At 34.6% G+C, this 19218-nt stretch overlaps 1 protein-coding gene across 1 annotated transcript in view; it reads left to right on the top strand.

The window, feature by feature from the left end:
- The window catches only part of LOC108772606 (uncharacterized), a 67037-nt gene that overhangs the window by 42278 nt on the left and 5541 nt on the right, over nt 1–19218 (top strand). Inside the window, 7 exon segments of the mRNA XM_018538177.1 lie at nt 2644–2710; nt 2712–2770; nt 4814–5050; nt 12704–12919; nt 17596–17828; nt 17941–18152; nt 18559–18773. Coding sequence (XP_018393679.1) covers nt 2644–2710; nt 2712–2770; nt 4814–5050; nt 12704–12919; nt 17596–17828; nt 17941–18152; nt 18559–18773 — 1239 coding nt within the window.

Raw genomic sequence — 19218 nt, 5'->3', positions numbered from 1 at the left:
ATATCAGGAACTCTAGGCAATCGCAAATTGAAGCTATTAAGCCGCTCAGAACTATTCCACCTCGAAATTTGATAAAAAGTTAGCACCCCATTTTTAAAAAATGTAAAAAAAATGTTTATTGAGCGGAACTCTTGTTATTAACTATAGGGAACTCTTCGTCTCGTCAAAAGGAAGTGGGAACTCTAATCAGAACTCCTGAGTAGGTACTATAGTTGGGGTGCTAACTTAACATACCCCATTTTGTACCAGTTTTTTACCAAAAAATATCGATTTGTCACTGACAAGGACTTTATCTAAAAAACGTGGAATTTTACCTGTAGTAAGGTCACTTTGGAGTTCAAGATTTTTTCGAAGGAATGTTCTGAAATCAGAAGACTTTTCTATTTTACTTTCCTTTGCGACAACATTCTCGAAAACTAGTAAGTCTAGTTTATAATTCTTAACGTGTATGGTTATCGTTACATTATGTTGCACATAAAATGATAAAAACGCTGCTCAACAACGATATCGTTAAAAGTTTCAGAATAGATCAGTGACTTGCTATTTCTTCTTTAATAAACCTTTGTTAAAATTGATGTATAAAGTTACGAACGAACAAGTTTTATCAGAATATTCGGATAGTCGTTTTAAATAGAAGAATTTATTTACATCATAGGTTGATTTGTTCTCAAAATATGAACCCTTTATTTTACAAAGCTTAATAATAAAAATTCTTTAATTTGTAATTATGTAATAATTATATGATTTATTAAAATAAAATAATATTAACATTACAATCACTATACTAACCTTAGTAAAATGTCCTCTTCACAGATATTGTTCACACATTATTCTTTATAGTGCTGCAATCCGTTATTCCAGTGAATGCATCTAAAACCGAACCTATTCAAGAATACTTTTCGAGATTATTATTCGAGATAGATATTGATGAATTGTTTGGCTTAGATCAACTATCTGAACACACTGTAACCAAAGCCTATTTGTTCTGTGACGGAATAACTTTATACATATTATGTACGATAAATGTAAAAATCAAATCTGACAGCTGCCGACTATAGGAATGTTATTCTTTGAATAGAAGGTCATCGTCAAAACCCTAAATCGGCAAAAGCACGTCCGAAGCATTAACTCGAAAAAGATTTATCATATCGTGCATTAGGCGAGTGACGTGCATTTTTTTCTTTACTTTGAAAACTACAAAATATTATTTGGCAAAAGGCTTGTGTTGTATCTTAATAATTCTTGAACGTGATGCAGAATTTTTAAGTGGCTGTATAATACTTATGTAATTTACGATCATTTTCGTGTCCTTGGAAAAATATTTTTATTCTAGAATTGTGAAAGTCACGATTTCTAAAATATGATATCGAATAGTTTAAATAATAGTTAAAATAATAATTAAAATTTTTTCTAACTACATGAATAATCTACAATTGATAATTTGTTTTGTGGAACATAAATCGCGTATATTATTTTTTATATATGTAACATCAATAATTCTCACTCTCACGCTGCAACGTCCGCTTTTGCCAAGCGTGTATTGCATTGCGGTTTCTATAATTTCGCTGCATTTGATGCATACATCTTACGTTACCACTAGACAACACATCGATGTAAATCGAGATGCGAGGCGATTTCACTGATTTCGAGACTTGCGTAGGTGCATCCGATGAGAAATGCTCGAGATTTGCGTTTCGCACGCGATCCATGCATGGTTCTTATGTAATACGAAAATTGCTTTAACAAACATTCTGCGCTACATTTTATTAAGAACTGACCTGTGAAATCGGCAATGTTGAAAGAAAGAAAGAAATCGGGGGGGAAAAAAGATTGTTTTAGTCCGATATTCATAATGGATTCTCATCTCTGATATTGTCATTTAATACGCTTTGTGATTGATAAGACATTACCTCGGGCATTATCAATCACAAGACGTATTAACATTTAAGATATTGTTATGCCTGGTTTATGCTTTGGTCTTAAGGACTTAATCCTAAAATTCAGCCAATAGAGTTCAAATTTCGGTTAGAACTGGCAGCTTTATTGGTTGAATTTTAGGATTTTGGGATTAAGACCTGAAGCATAAACCAGGCATTAAGATGATTTGAATTAAAAATTAGCTATAGACATCGGTTTATACGTGAACATAGACATGAACATTTATTACTCTTGTAATGTACGATCATTCTATACAATTTTTACATTTCAAGTTTGTTCTTCTTTACAAGTTATATTAAAAATTCTTTATTAGCGACTTGAAAACTTTCTTACAAATGTTTTACGATTTTAAACAGATAATAAAGAAGAGCACAAGAAATCGTATTTTTGAAAATACACACGATAAAACTACGACAAAGTTTGTTTCTGTTTGTTAAATTTAGATATATATTTGCGCGCGCAAAAAAAAAAGTTATTTTTATTACCTTTATAAATTTCAAGTCTTATCAGAGTTAAAGGAAATGAATGATCTGTGAATATATCCATAAAACTTTTTGTTGGAAGAACGAAATTTATGTTTCATTCGTGAAAAAAAAAGCTTTGTAAATACGTGGTTTAAGTGCGTTAAATTTTTATCGGCAAAAGGAAGAGAAATGAACAGCCGACAAGAGAATAAAAAATGATGATGGTTGTTTTACGCAACAGCGAGTGAAATTCGTCATGTTGTTAAAGTTTATTTCCCTCAAACATCGCATTTCGGATTAGCACACACCATGTAGCGCCTGCATAGCCGATGACTTCCTAGACGATTGCGCGATCGCTGCAGGATGCGGCCGCTGCTTGCTTGCGTTATCGCTTCCGTTACGTCGCCTCACCGGCGTTTTACGTCGCTCGTATCCCCGACTTTTTTTTTCTTTTCGAAACCCAGCAGACAGCACCTCGATATGTTGCACTCTGCTCCGGGTCAGGATTCACTGGCAGCCACGTATAACATACACGTAAATCACAGGATTACGATAATGGCGGGTTGCCACTGAGACCGAGTATGTATTTCTGCATTTATTTCTGTCTGCATACTCGGTGAAACGTGACGAGATGGAAGGGTGTAGTGTAATCAGGAGCGGCTTCAGGCAGTTTCTGCATCTACCGACGCAAGGTTCAAGTATGCATCGCTTTCATCATAGTTGTTATCCAGTCGGAATTCCAGACTGCGGAAAGTGGACGTACAACATTGCAAAATTCATGAAAATCTGGGTTGATTTTGTTCGATGGATAAATTTTTAAGATATTATCAGGAGTTTTTAAAGTGTAAAACGTTAAGAGTGAAGAATGATTCTGCGCGTGAATTAAATTCAGAGGTAGAGGCAATGTTCTGTTAATTTTTATTGGGTTATTTAGTTAAATTAAAGCTCGAGATTTTAACTCCCTTTCAAATGAACTGCTTTATTATTATAGCGTTATATTATGAAACTATAAACTTATCCCACTTTGCAACACCTTTCGCAATCATACTGGCAACGGATGTGTACTTAAACCAAACCTATGTTTTTCATTCGTCGCAAGAAAAAGCGAAATAATGTAAAACACGGTGGAGACTAGTTTCCTGTGTTCACTTTTGTTACGCAAGGGATGATACGAGTTACATAAATAAGACCCTTTCGTTTCGCACGAGAATAACGTAAAACACTCGTACGTTGCTGCTCGGTGATTTGAGCATTTTGCTCAGGAAGGTGACGAGACTCCACTGCCCATTGAAATCATCGGCTTGAAAACGGCAGCGGCAATCCGATGAGGCAACGTCCCGCCATGCATCGTACACTGTTGATAAGCTCGGTGCGTGATGATGTGAGGTTGCGTGTCTTCGATACGGCGAAGAGATTGAAAAGCGTGTTCACTCACGATGGCCGGTCAGAAAACGCGTTGCATTATTCGTGCAATTAGTCATGAGAGATTGGATCGCGCAGATAGCCGAGGGTATATCCGTTGTGAGAAGTTAACAGCTCTCGCGAGAATTCGCGCGCGGGCATTTGAGGCAATTTCGTACCGTGAAATGGATGCGCGCGATTAGACGTGATCATCGAGGAAAAACGTTTCCGTGCGCGGATGTTACGAAGAAAGAACGTATACGAAAAATCTGATTGAAATAGCATTTTTTTCCCTATCTTTTGCATTCTGAGAAAACATCTAACAAAATCAGCTACTCAATTCACATTGTAACTTCCGTAGACGTGATTGTGAATCGATTATATGTAATTAATTGGCATTAGAAAGGAAAACAGGAATGACTGCATTAATTAGCACGTCGTTCTGGATAACTATCGTCGCTATACGAGGACAAAAGTGAAATCTTCCTGCATATAGGAACTAGGTCTCTGTAGCACTTGAATTTCCAGTGCACAAGGTGTACGCATTAATATTTTATTGAAGAATAATGATGTAAATACAACATAAAATTTGCGATAAATTTAAATATTTATATAATAAAAAGTTGTATACATGTAAATTATAGATTTCTAATCATAGGATAGACATGTAATTATAGGACATGTAATTATGTTTTTCATGTGCGTGTTTATAACAAGAGAGAAAAGTTCATCCGAGAATTAGTCATATTTTAATTTGTAAAAGAAAGTTGTCTTAGTTTAAATACACAAAAGAGACATAAATAGATAATATTCTCTGTGACACAGTTCTTTATTATTACTATCTTTTTTTATTTTTAATAACATTGTAATGCGCATAAAATCTATACTGCATCTTTTTATGAAACTTACATCAGCATAAATATAAATCTACTTATTTACACTCGCGTCGTTATCCGCGAGATACTTGATGATAATTGCAATAAATTAACAAGAAACGCATTACATTGCAGGATCCAATGGCGCAGGATGCGGTTATCCAGGTGCACCGGCACATAGTAGCGTGCGTTTCACCATCAGAGATAGCGACGACGTCATAGACGAGGAGGAGGAACTCCTTAAGGAAACCACGCTGCCGCTGGGCACTATAGCTACATATTCCTGTGAACGTGGATTCGAGCTTTTAGGACCAGCGAGGAGAGAATGCCAAGTCGGAGGCTCTTGGATGCCGGAAGGCGTACCCTTCTGCGGTAAGAGAATCATCCATTTTTTGATAACATTTCTAATTATCTCAAACATAATGCTAATTCCTTTAAGCAGTAATATTATACAATTAGATCTGCGATAGTTTATCGTTCATCACTGTTTGTAAGCTATGTTTTATCAGAACGTTTGATATCCGTAAAAGATAATCCATATAGGAATAATGGAATTCTTGTTCACAATTTCAAATTACAAATTGCAAATTTTTAATTTTCACAAATAATTTTTTACTTAAAAATCTATTTAACTACATTGTCGAGGTAAAAGAAACTGCATTTTGAAAATAAGTAAGAAATTTGATTTTTCTATATAATCGATTATTTATTTTTAATGTTTTCGTGAAGGCGAAATTGAGTGCAAGCTGGACAGAGAGTAGGTAAATGACTGAATAAGTCTGAGAGATTCCGCATAACATAAAACGTCTTTATATGGAATAGTCCGCCTTTCTATAATTTGGCGCGAAAAGCCGTTGATGCTCGACTGTATTTGAGTTCGCTGTTTCGGGAAGGCAAGTGACCCGATTCCACGTGTCCTTGACCGAGCAGGTCCGACAACGACGATTGGTATAAGCAGTGTCGGACGTGCCGGTGGGGGTAGTGCACCGTTAACTCTGAACCTGTTACTACTTAAGATGCCTGCGGCCTTCCCAATCTTATGCGCATTCCTCAAACAGAAACCTGCCAGAGTTTTCATTGTCCTTGGACCGGATCGAACGAATTTTCCTCGTTCTTCTTGCGTCGCTGGAAACATCCCCGTATTTGCTTCTCGATATTTCTATTATGTCGTTTCTATCACCTATTACTTATTTTAATCATAAATGTATCTTTATTTCATCTTGGACGAATAAGATAAAGAAAATTCTTGGTTTATCATAGATGAAATTTTAATTTTCTTTTAATGATGTCTATGGAACTCAAGACAGCTCATTAACAAGTTTATTTCATAAAATATCTTACGTGTTTTCTCATACATGTTTTCCTATATATGAAGCGCAAACATGTATTAATGCTCGCACTTCTCACTAACGAAAGATATCCGACTGATAATGGATGCTTCTCGTATATTCCGTGCATATGTTACAGAAATTACTTATCGGTGGAATGCGTTTTCTATAGTGTTGCGTTCATCTCAGGAATGAGGTTTCGAGAAAGATTCTCCTTCTATTACTTCTCTATTGAACGCACTGATCACAGAGTAAATCAAATGTTCATCAGGTTGAAATTTATCAGGTTAACAGATCGTAAAAATGATATCTATCACAAAAGAAGATATTACGAATATTTTTGTACTTTTTAAAAAGAGATAATATTTATTATATACTTTACTCAGAATTCTTTTTAAATTGGTGAATTTCTTATTCTATATACTTTATTTTGTAAAAGAGAATATAAAATTAGAAATTGAATACATTATATAATTATAGAAACATCTGTTTCTTGAAAGCAATGAATGATTTATACGTAATCATTTAAATTTTAAATACAAGTTTTAATCATTTATAAAATTGATACATTTGCCATAAAGAATATGAAAAAATGGATGCTATCATAAAATATACGTGTATTATAGTTCTATGATATTAAATAAATAACTATTCTTAAATATATAATTAATATCATAAATTTATTAACGGAGAAATTTTAAACAAAAAATAGTTTGTAAAATTTTAACTTAACTATTTTTATTTTTTTATCTTCAGAAAAGCTAGAACTAGAATTAAAGAAAAAGTAAAGTAAACCGCGAACTGATCCATTTTTATTTTGTTAGTCGTGCAATTAACTGATGATTGAATGAAATATGCTCTGGAAGTGCATAATGTCGCTCTTTTCCTTTTAGCGATAAAATTCTTACATATGTTCTCATGCGAAACGTATCGAAGTGAAAGAGCATGGCTCGGAGAGAATCGCTTCTGATGAGATCTCACAGCCATGCTCCGCGAATTCAACGACAGGCTGAACTGGTCCAGGATCACGAGAAATGGCGCTGTGTTGTGGGCGGAAGTGGGTCGCGTGGATTACAAGTGCACGATGTCGACACGCCCCGATGATTGCAAGGACTGTCTCTTCGTGGCGTGAACCAAGCAGAACGCGAGAAAGAAAGAATGAAAAGAGAAATGCACTTGTCAGGTGCCGACAAATCTTCTCTAATAATGAACAATAATATAATATAAATTATGCAATAAGTAATTTACATTGAATTACTTATTCTTTCATTTATTTTACAAATTTTTCACGTATAAATTTCACGTCTCCATTTCCGGGTTGAGTCATAAGTAGGTCTAATTAAAACGTTAAAACAATGCTCTGATACTTTCATTTGTCAATGAATATTTTGCTGTGCAGAATATCAATAACATAATCTAACAATATATCACTTTTTTGTTCATTTTACCTCAATTTACTTAAAGTTCTGACGTGTATTACGCAAATTCTGACAACAATATCGTATTCAGTATAAAAAAGGTTTTGAGATGTGTACTATGTTACTTCGGAGAGAATTTAGTGTTGAACTATGTAATTAATCCTGCAATATACTGAAATAATAATGTAAGTTCTTATATTAAATCGATGTTCTACTTTTTTAAGTGAAAAATGTTCGATAATTAATGCAAATTTTATAATCTTTCTAATAATCTCTCTAATTAATCTCTGATATGATAATAAACTTTTTAATCGACCGTAAAGTATAATGAGATAGTAGTACAAGTCCCTTAATTATATACGTTAATAAGTATTTGTCGTTAAAGATAAATCAGATATGTACTTAGAAAAGCATTATTACTAGATATAGGCGATCTGATAAAACAGTCGATGGAGATAATTGCAGCCATCAACGATGACAGTGCGAAGTTTTTGTCAATGCGTGACATCCTAAACATATCTAAATGATATATTTTACTGGAACAGGATTATATAGGTTACGATTCTCGATTTATCCGATTAGAGGGAAAAAAGGGATAAGGATAAGTGAAACTGCTATAATCAGAAAGGCGGAACATTATCTCTGAAATTATTTTCAAATTTCACGGTCTGCATATAAAAATCGTTAACGACCTCTTAACCCGAATATTTTCGAGCACTCAACTCTATTCTTGAACGATAATATTGCCAATTATCCTCAGCAAATTTTAACACTTAAATATGTTATTGACACAGATTCTTTTATTTTATTAATTCTTGCCTCTTTTTTAAACTTTATGTTTACTTAAGTATATCCAAATGTGTGTGTTATCTGTTTTGGTTTTTAATTATGAATTATAGATACATGCTTTAAAGAGAAGGACGAGAAAAGTAATATAAATTTTAAATGACACATTCTATCTTCTATCCAGTTACATACACTTGTTGCGTTCAGAATTTCTTGATAATTGAAATAACATGTTGCAGATATCTAATGGAGATTCTTGAATCTTGAATATCAATGTATGTATTTTATTTTTATATACGTTATCGAATTTTTTAAACAAAAAATAATTTTATTAATTATATTGATTCATTTGTAATAATTTTTATACAAATAATTTTCCATACATTCGTGAATCTGGGAATTGTACGAGTAAAACGTTAGAATATCCAAGAATTTCTTTTAAATATCTCTGTTAAATAATAGTGGAGGGTTCGGTATAGACTACCGGTAATTCAGTAGAGCAGAATCTGACACATTCCTCTGCGGTAGTCTTTACACCTGTTTCCTGAGGCACGAGGAAACACCGTGTAGATTGATGACGTTGTAATAGCATTTCTTGTACGGGGCAATAACCGTCGAACATTCGCGGGCGTTTCTTCGTCATTATTTCGACGATCGTGAAGCAAGCGTGTGCGCGAGCAGTGTTTGCACAAAATTGCTCGATTGCCCACCCAAGACGGTCGCAACAATTTCTCGTGATCCGCCGACCGCGAGAGCAGGTTGCCACTTGCGCAACTGTGCGTGAACTTGACTTTTTGAACGTATACCTCTCGTTCGCCTTCTGTAATAGGTACGCGCTGTTTCCGTAAAGAATCCATTTGTGACCAGACTTTTAGGATTAATGTTATAAAGAGGAAGTATACGAAAGCCTTCAAGTATCAATTTCAGGCTTCAACAAAATTTGCTGAACTTAAAAAAAGATATATATAACATCTATATATAGAATCAATATTAATACTTTAATATTATTTAATAAATTTAAATACTATTCACTATAGTGTCTTTTAGAATTTAAAAAGTTTATTTCTGTGGATTTCAAAATGGAACGAACTTAACTCTCCTTATATAAACAGGACTGTTTTATCTTTCAACCTCCTTTTAAACAAGTCTTGACTTTAAACGTTTTATCTAATATTTCCGTTCTCCAAGAACGTTCCGAAAAAATGGATTATTCCATCGAAATAATGTCTTCATAAAAAGTTCTAGTCTAGAGATTTACGTGAACTATATTTGAAAATGTTTGAAGTTAGAGAGATTATACACCATAGTAAAAAAGTAGAACTGCGTTTACCATCTGGTAAACGGTATAATAAAACTTTAAGTCAGGACATAAAATCAACTCTTGTCTATGAAACGTTTCCTGTTTTTCGATCTTAAGAATGCTAAGTACTTCGTATTTTGCGAAAGTAAGACTGCACTTTCTTTTTCAGTGTTCAATAAAGATCGCGTCACGATATAGTTTAACGTTTAACTGGTTCAAGTTAAGATAGGAAGCTTGTTATTATTATAATAAAAGTGGTGAACTTAGCAGTTTTACAGGGGCAAGTATTGTTTTTTGTTGTGTCATTAATCTCTTTGCATCATCAGTATTCTCGTCATGATAGAAATATGGCAAACAAGGATAGAACGATTAACATGTCGACATGGTATAATATTACCTTGCCTTGATGATTAAACTATAAAAATAATCCGTAGATGACGCCTTGCAATGAAAAATAATAGAATAATGCGTACCAGAGTGACGTAAGCATTAGCAAATGATTTCAGGGACATGTCATATATACTATTTTACTATGTCATCTATAAAAGAAAATAAAATAGTGTCTATATAGCACAACTTTCAGTTATTAAAACTTTTTATTTTTAGTTCTGATTTTAAGTAATATTTTGTTTTATTTTATTTTAATTTTTCTCTTGGCTTAATTTTGATTCTTCTCTATAACACTTTATCTGGTTTTCAATAAAACATTAATTTATAAATATGTATTTTATTATAGTAGTTTATTGACATGAACATTAAGTGCAAACATTTTATATTGAAATAATTTTATTATAAAAAAATCATAAAAGTAATTAGAATAAAAGACGTTACTGTACATGATTACCTTTATTAGGTCGAAAAAATATACCATTGCGGATTGCTCGTGGTACTCCTTATTACACGATATCGACGGAAACGATATAATAACGAAAAAAGCTTTTGCGTTTGCATGTATAAGAATAACTGTAAATTATGAGTTATGTATGGCGTGCATACGCATTCGTCTTGTGGGAACGTGCGCTGCATACATGGAGTTTCATGGGGCGCTAGCCAGTATGTAGGTTTAGGTCGAGAATGCATCGATTATCTTGATGTGTCGAACCGACGCCTATTCGATAGAATTTCGATTGCTTCATTAGGATGATTAAGTACAGCAAACGTTTAACGCCACGCGTTTCGATGAAGATTATAATTTAGCCGCTCGATTAATCGCACTCTACAATGCACCTTTAATTCGAAATTTTGCATTCAAAGTGCAAGTCAATTTTTTAAATAATTAATTTGTAATATTATTCACTTTTTTATTGCTGATTATGAAAATAATAAATCTGAACAGTGTTGTAATTGCAATTCATCTCCGTTTAAATTGCTTCATGATTTCTAGCATTTTCACACGGTTGAAGAATTAATTTCGTTGGATTTTAATGTTAATTATTTCTGATTCGGAATCGATTGTGTAATCTGCTCTTCTTTACCTCCAACGGAGCATAAGTTTTTTTCCGCACGGACTGCAAGAATACAATTCTGCAGAATACAATTGAGCCCGAAGATTAGCCTTAGCGAGTAAACCTGACCGTTCTTTCCCAACGCATTTATCGGACTATCTTGAAGATGCGCTTGATACATATGGGTGAATCTTCAGTAAGCCCTTTGTTTACGCATCGGACTTCTACATGCGATACGCGTCTTGTCTATGCATCTCTCGATTGTTCCACGCCAGATTTCATGAGATACCGTGAGGCCGTGGTAACAAATTGTGTATAGAAACGCGCGTCTCATAGTATCTCAAAACAGTGCTATGAAATGTTTATACCGAGCAAGTTACGTATTATACCGATTATGAAGAATGTTGTGAGAATTTCATTAACGCATTTCCAACGCAAGCAATCAGCAAACACTTTGCAAGATTATTATCTGTCTATTTCATATATTATGGAATACCTGTTTTCTTGCGAGTGCTATGTATGAAATTTGCATATACAATGACATTTATGGGAACGTAAATGGAGAAGGTCGTGAAATGTTTCTTGGTCTAATTTGATTGTAAAATATAGTATAACTTAATCTCAAGTGATTACAAAGAACGATACCGGATTACCTCACTTATACTCAATTACGAGTGTCATTATACTCTACGTAATACTCTTGCAAAAAGCAAAAGCATTACGGAGACCCATAATCTAATCAGCCTCAGTCATTAAGTAAAAAATGATATTGGATTAGCTCTTAAACGAGTATAAACGAGCTAAATATCATTATATTATGTAATAACGAGATAATGCAACAATAGTATTATGGAGACCCGCCTGATTGATCGGTCCAGCACAATGAGGGATACCGATTTCATCGCTAAGCTCGGATTCTGATTAGACATGATTAAGGCCGAGGTGACGCGTATCGCAGGCTAGTAGCACGTACCGTCGTCATCGGCATCGCACCAATAAAATTCTGACGTTACGGTACAGTAAAACTACCGCAAGGCCGCCAACGTGTTCGCGAATGCACGGCATTTGTTGCACAAAACTTGGCGATGGCCACAGATGGCCGTGGTCTCCATCTGCGTGTGCCATACGGCTATTCACCCGTGCGGCGGTGGTGGTGGCGGCGGCCGACCTTCTTTTTATCAGATAGATATATGGAAATGAGTTACAGCGATTTTCTCACAGGAAATTATCGCCGCGTTACCGAGGTATGCGTTCGATATGTGTAAAAAAAAAAAAAAAAGAAACAAAGGAAAAATCTGTGCGGTTGTGTGCACGTGCATACCAGAGCCTGGATCCTCCATCGCGTCGTTCTTTACCTTATAATCAAGCAGCCGCCCGTTTAATTTATAGATCAACTTTAGAACGGGTGGTGCGTAGTAATCTCTAACTAACGCGATGTAATCTCATGCCCATCTTCTGTAATGATGCGCTCGTTAAGATGAGACTCTAATCGAGCATCTGTATTAGGGATACGACAAGTAATTGGTATAGGAAATCAGTTAGAAAAAGGGAGAATCAATTTTTATTGTATATTTGAGAACACAAAGGGCCTGCAAGATACTACCTCCATTATAGCCTCATCGAATTTATTTGCGTCATGTCGTGTTGCACAGAAAGATTTAATTATACCTTTCATCATCTGAGAAAAATAGTTCATTTCGCACCAATTATCGAGCATGACAATCGATTGTGTTAATTCTCCTTTGCAGTTCTGAACGTGGCAGGCGGCAAAGCGCCGATGCAGTCCAGCACCTCGAAAGCTGGCGGAATTCCGCAACGTGCGGTTGACGGAAGCAGCAGCCAGAGATTCACGCTGCAAACTTGCACCCTGACGATGCCCGAACGCAAACCGTGGTGGTACGTGAACCTGTTGGAACCGTACATGGTGCAGCTGGTGCGACTGGACTTTGGCAAGCCGTGCTGCGGTAAGTAATACCATATATATTTCTTCGCGCTCCGCCGCTTGTGAGAATTTACCGTTTCGCGTAATAAATGAACTCTTGCAAATCACAGACGATATTTCTACACACTATCGTTCCAACATTTAATGAGCGCGTCCAGCGTGTCGTTTACCCCTTAGACGTCGACCTCGAAGACATTTTCAATTTTGTGCGAAACAAATTTGAAAAGTCTAAACGTATAACTAATGATATTTTGGAATTATTTACTGTATTTTGAATTTGTAACTTTTAAGTATTAACTGATAAAACTATTGAATGAATGAAGAATTTATAGATGTGGAGAATTTGAGATAATTATAATATTTTCTGATCTGAATATGTAACAGATAACAAATTTCGTGCTAAATAGTAAATACAATGATAAATATTATTAACGTTAAAAAATATTATTCGGTACTGATCAAAGCAACGATTAAGAGAGCGAGCAGTGGAAAATTGATATTTGCACCGCGATCTTCAAGAGACGATTCGCTCTGTTTCCAATTATTGCTTCGGACGAATGGTTGACCATTTCTTTCCAGCGGGACGATTTACGGCGTCTGACGTGGAGTGTAAAATAAAATAAAATTTGTGAAGGATCGTAAGAAAGATCGTGATAGCGTCGGTAATTAGACCTTTGCCGTTCAGTGTAGTGGTTTACAAGCGCATCGAATCGTTGCAGTATCTATTATATTTTCTTCGCGGTGTCAATCTCGCGGGTATTGAATCAGACGCTCGTTATGAGGTTGCGTCGCTCGACGGAAAAAGTTGGTAAAAAGCGGTGATAAAGAGCATTTTGCGCGCGCTACAATTTGCTGTGAGGGGCTTCGTTCTGTAATGAGCGTTACTGCTGATAAGCGCGGACGATAAAGTCTCTCGGTGATCTCGATATGAATTCTAATGCAAGGCCCACGCTGTCGAGATAAAATCTCCGCGATACCGTAGTAAGTATCTTATCCGTCGTTTAGTACTTTCGTTTCCATGGCATGTTTTCTCGACTTTCTATCAATAAATAAGCATTACTGAGATAATTACCGGTAACACAAGCTCAGCAAGATGGATCCGTGATCGCGAAAAACAGATTTACTATCCAATATTGCCAGCCTACGCTTGAAATTATAATACTTTATTATTAAATTGAGTTATATTAAACATCCTTTCTCATATTTATTTGAAACTAGTTATATGTATAAATAATGTATTAATGATAGTTACTTTTCTCTCTTTTTAAAATTTATCTTTTATTTATAAAGATGCAATATATAATTATAGATTTTTAATTTCTCGATGTCGAATTGTCACCTGTTAAAGTCGGAAAATTTTTCTATAATATACAAACTTAAACTTTTTAATATTAAATTCATTTCGTTCTATTTTATTAAAAATATTAATTTTTCTAATATATTATTCTATTTTTTTATTGTTTTATATTTATTGTATAACATACGTCCTGTTGTGTAAAGATAATGCGCAGATAAAAGTATGCAAACGTTGCGATCCAATTTCGAAGAAATTGACGCTTCAGCGAATATTCGTCGATCTGATAACGAAATCAGTATATTGTGAACAATCGATGGCTGGAGGCTAGTCCTCATGATACTTTCGATGTAAAACAAATAGATCGCGAGAATTTCGTGTTCACAGAGCCGCAGAAAATCCATCTTATTTTTTGCACAAACGATCCGTAAAATTCCATCATAAAATTCGCACTTCCTTCCCTTTCCACTGACCAAGTCGGCCTTGTTTGCATACGAAATCATTTAGAAACTCTTCCACGATGAAAGTGAGAGTCTTTCCACTTTCAATTGTTAGAAAATCATCGCAATACCATCTCTCGCGGTACGCCACATGCATTTTTCAGCAGCATTCGAGAAACCTGAGCTTAATCGTCAATCAACTCGAAGTTATATCGCGTATATTTAATTGCGGAACTAAATCATTGTTTTAAACCATCTTTTTTCCTTAATGATTCAAGTAATATTATACAAGTATAATACGAATATAATATATTATATGTAATTTATCATTAATTATTTAATCATTGCACAAGAAGAAAACAATTTGCAATTTGGTTGTATCTGGTTAGCACGGAAGGTTTTGCGGTTCAATAAAGATGCACGTTTCCGCAATTCTGCGGATTATACTAGGCGCTTCTTCATTAATGGGCCACCGTGCGGCACTGGAAAATTCGCGTTATCGTTTCGAAAGTTCGTTCGCTCGAATGAGAGAAACTTTCACTATTAAACGAGCGATAATAATGGCATTGTCAGTGCTAGACACCCGTAATGCGAGAGCAAGAAGCGAGATCATTTTGTTTTTTATTCAAGAAAAATTCTCTTGACTATATATCATATATATTTGTTCCTCAAGTAAAAGTATTTCCAACTTTTTTTCCGAGGAAACCACTGATCCAGCGGCAAATTAGCGCGATTTCCTGATTATGTATCGGAAAAATATAAAAATGAATTCAGCATCATGCGAGCTAGGTAAACAGTTTTAATCCTGCGCGGCGGAATGGATTATCAACGACTTCCGTGTCGCCACGTTCACACAAAATTCGCCAGGTAAAGCATACGCCGGAGAAAGATGAATTATTCAAATGCGATAATTGATGATTAGATAGCTTTAATGCTTGCGGATAAAGATGCGCCAGTAGAATCGCTGTGCGAGGTGAAGATGAAACAATGGCCGGCATAATGCAGCCCGTTTTAAGCAGCTGTTTAGTTACGGCCCAGCACCGAAGAGATACTGATGATAATTCTTATGCCGGCTCCACCATCCGCACGACCGCTCATAATTGAACAAACGGCGCATTACAATTACGTCGGTCTCTCTGCGTGAAAGAGCAGCTTTCACGTTACGCCTCAGCGGCGAAGAAGAATCGATTTGTTCAATTTCGTCAATAAACTGCATGATTATTAACTCATGTACTACAACTTCATTGCTGTTAATTATCTCATACTGAACTAAAGAACTCAATAGCATCGAATTTTATTACAGTAGTCGTATTGTTAATTTGATGGGATAATTTTTTTTTATTGAGAATCGCATAAATAAAATCTTCCTGGAATTAAGAAGAAAAGGATTTTGAAAATGTTAAACTTCGATAATATAAAGCCTTAGGCATTTTGAACTTTTGAATTCACGAGAAACTCGTATAATCAAATACCAAGTAGTTTTTTATTTAAATTTTATTTTTCTCTCTACCAAATAAAAAAAAAAATTAGCGTTAAATTAGTGAAATAGATTTAACGCGACTAATGGTGGACAGAGTTAGATAAAATGTAATTAATGTCTACCAACTGTAATTATACATAATTAACATTCATGATTAATAGAGGATAATGGTTTCCCTTGCTGTTTTTACTCACGATACGACGCTTGGTGGAAGACACGAGCGTGTCTCCCAATCTTTTCCCGATACGAGAGTTTCTCCTTTACCTCATGTTGCTCCTCACTCGTGCGCTACATGTCTACGCACTCATTACAGGCGAGAATAGCGGCTTGTACATGTGCGACAGGAAAATCTCGCGACCGTACGTGTACGGACGTACGTGCCGTACGTACAATATCTCTGAGTACGATCGTTTACCAGACTGTCGCACGAGTTTGAATTCGCGATCATCACTGTACAGAACGAAAGCATGTAATTGCAGTAGTTTGCAGCTCTACGGATATTCGTGGACGATTGTCTAGCCAGTCACAGTCGGACTATCATCTGGGGCAGAAGACGTAGTATGCTCGAGAGGATTCTACCCGTCCAGATACTTATAATCGGCATGCATTCTACCCTCTCGATTATAAACTGCAAATGAAAGTCTTGATTTATCCACGGTTCTCTTTAATCCGGCAAAATCCATAGTGTAGCTATCGATCTATTCAGATATGTTTTAACAAGTATATTACCGCTTAGTGTCGTGTTATTTTTTTTAATGCTTTATAACTAGAATATATGTATAAAAAAAAATTGAATTTGATTGAAAATTAATAGATAATAGATTTAATTAATCGCAACTTTATTGGTGTATCTTGATTTATTGATTTTATTTGTTCGAAGTTGAGATATGTGTCCAATTTATGTCCTAGCAGAATTAAAGCATATTTATATGTGATAATAAAACAAATCATATAAATATAGAAATGTTTCCATGATATAAATAACGCAATATTTGCTACGCTTTTTGAAAAAAATTTCAACGAGATTTTAATATAATCGATTATTAAATTTAATATCGTACATATATTTGAACAGAATGTTGTTTGACTGAACTGTTTTGACATGACATCGTTCGAAAGTCATTAAAAGAGGAATCCTTCAATTTATATCTAATTAACTATAACAGAGCACTGCGTGCAATTATTATAGCATTGACACAGATTAAACTAACGTCTCATATAATAGTATATGCCATTAATTTCATGCATGAACGCAGTTGAGCGTCTTAGGGAGACTCAATATAATTATAGTCGTGATTGCTTTAAGTCCATAATTTTCGAAGTTTTCCTATAATGAAACTACGTTTCAGCACACAAAAAATATTGAATCGATGTATCTTGCGATAATTTCTTGATAATATCTGAGACAGAATTGAGAAAAACAACATTACAACCAAAGTTGTCTATGAGTTTTAACAAGCAAAATTTGTTTAATTGGCCTCCAGGCAACAACATTTCTGGCACCATCATCGTTCGAGTTGGTAACAATCGACCAGACTTAGCAACGAATCCCGTTTGCAATCAATTTACCGGATCTTTAGAGGAAGGACAGCCCCTCTTTTTGCCTTGTAACCCACCGATGCCCGGAGCTTTTGTTTCGGTGCATCTGGAAGTTTCAAAGTTTGCCGATGTTCCCGTACAGTTGTCTTTGTGTGAGGCGTTTGTCTATACCGATCAGGTAAATTTAATAATTGTACAACAACTAGGTCCTTACGTCAGAATGAAAATAAATCTACTTCTTTCTCTTCTACGGATGTGATAATAATTGATTGCATAAAAAATGAATACAGGCCTTGCCAATTGAGAGGTGCCCTCAATTCAGAGACCAACCGCCAGGATCAACGGCAACTTACAACGGCAAATGTTACATATTTTACAATCGCCATCCGTTGATATTCAGGGAAGCTCTGTCATTCTGCCGTACGCGAGGTGGTACTCTCGTAGATGAGAGTAATCCAGCTCTGCAAGGATTCATTTCCTGGGAACTATGGAGGCGACACAGGTACATTCATATTCATATGGCAAATATACATATACAGAAAATCTATGTAGTATATGTAATAAGAAAATTTAAAAAATATCACTAGCAACAGAAATGATATGAAAAAATTCTGAGAACATTTTGAACAATGATACGAACAAATTTTAAACTCTAAATTTTCCAAATAAAATTTAATTGAACAGTTTGAAACATAATTACAAAATATTATATTAACAATTTTGTTTTTAATGTAATGCTCAAATACTGTATATTTTAAATGCATTTAAAATTATAAAATAATTTTTAAATATAGTATTAAAAAAAATCATATTAAAAAATTTTTAAATAATACTTAAATAATCGTCCCTCTTCTCTCTCTTTCTATTTGGAAAATAATATATGAAAATGTTTTTGATCATTAATGAAGGAGCGACACGTCCAATCAGTATTGGATGGGCGCAATTAGAGACCCGAAAGATCGGACGTTATGGAGATGGACCGGAAGTGGTGAGGAGGTGTCTGTTTCGTTCTGGAGTTTACCACAAGGTACTGAAGAAGATTGTGCTCGATACGATGGCAGTAGAGGCTGGCTTTGGTCCGATACACCTTGCTCATCCCGGCTTAATTTCATCTGTCAACATCGTAAGTATCGTCTTACTTGTTATATACTCGCATTCCTACTATTTAAACAATACTCCAGAATAGATACTTCAAATATGACGTATTTAAAATAATATAGGTATTTAGAAGTTTTTTATTTGTGAGACTTTGTGAGAATCTAATATAATACATCGTACACCAATTATTTAAAATTTTTGAAATGAACCGTGAATTTTATTAATATCTATATAAAATTGTTTAATTCATATTCTAACAAAATTTGAAAAACTTTTTTAATTGTTATTTATTGGTCGAATAAATTTTCTTAAGATATAATTCCTCTTAAAGTTCATATATGTTTTTTTTTTAATTCTTATTTAAAGTTTTCAATCTATTTTTGTTGCTTAAATTTAATATTTTTCTGTGCATGCTGTTTTATTAATAAATAACTCTTTTTATTGAACAGAAAAACAAAAATAATTTTGCT

This window comes from Cyphomyrmex costatus, unplaced genomic scaffold (assembly GCF_001594065.2).
Source record: "Cyphomyrmex costatus isolate MS0001 unplaced genomic scaffold, Ccosl1.0 scaffold193, whole genome shotgun sequence".
In the NCBI taxonomy this organism is placed as follows: domain Eukaryota; kingdom Metazoa; phylum Arthropoda; class Insecta; order Hymenoptera; family Formicidae; genus Cyphomyrmex; species Cyphomyrmex costatus.
This window is presented reverse-complemented; position numbering and strand designations above follow the sequence as displayed.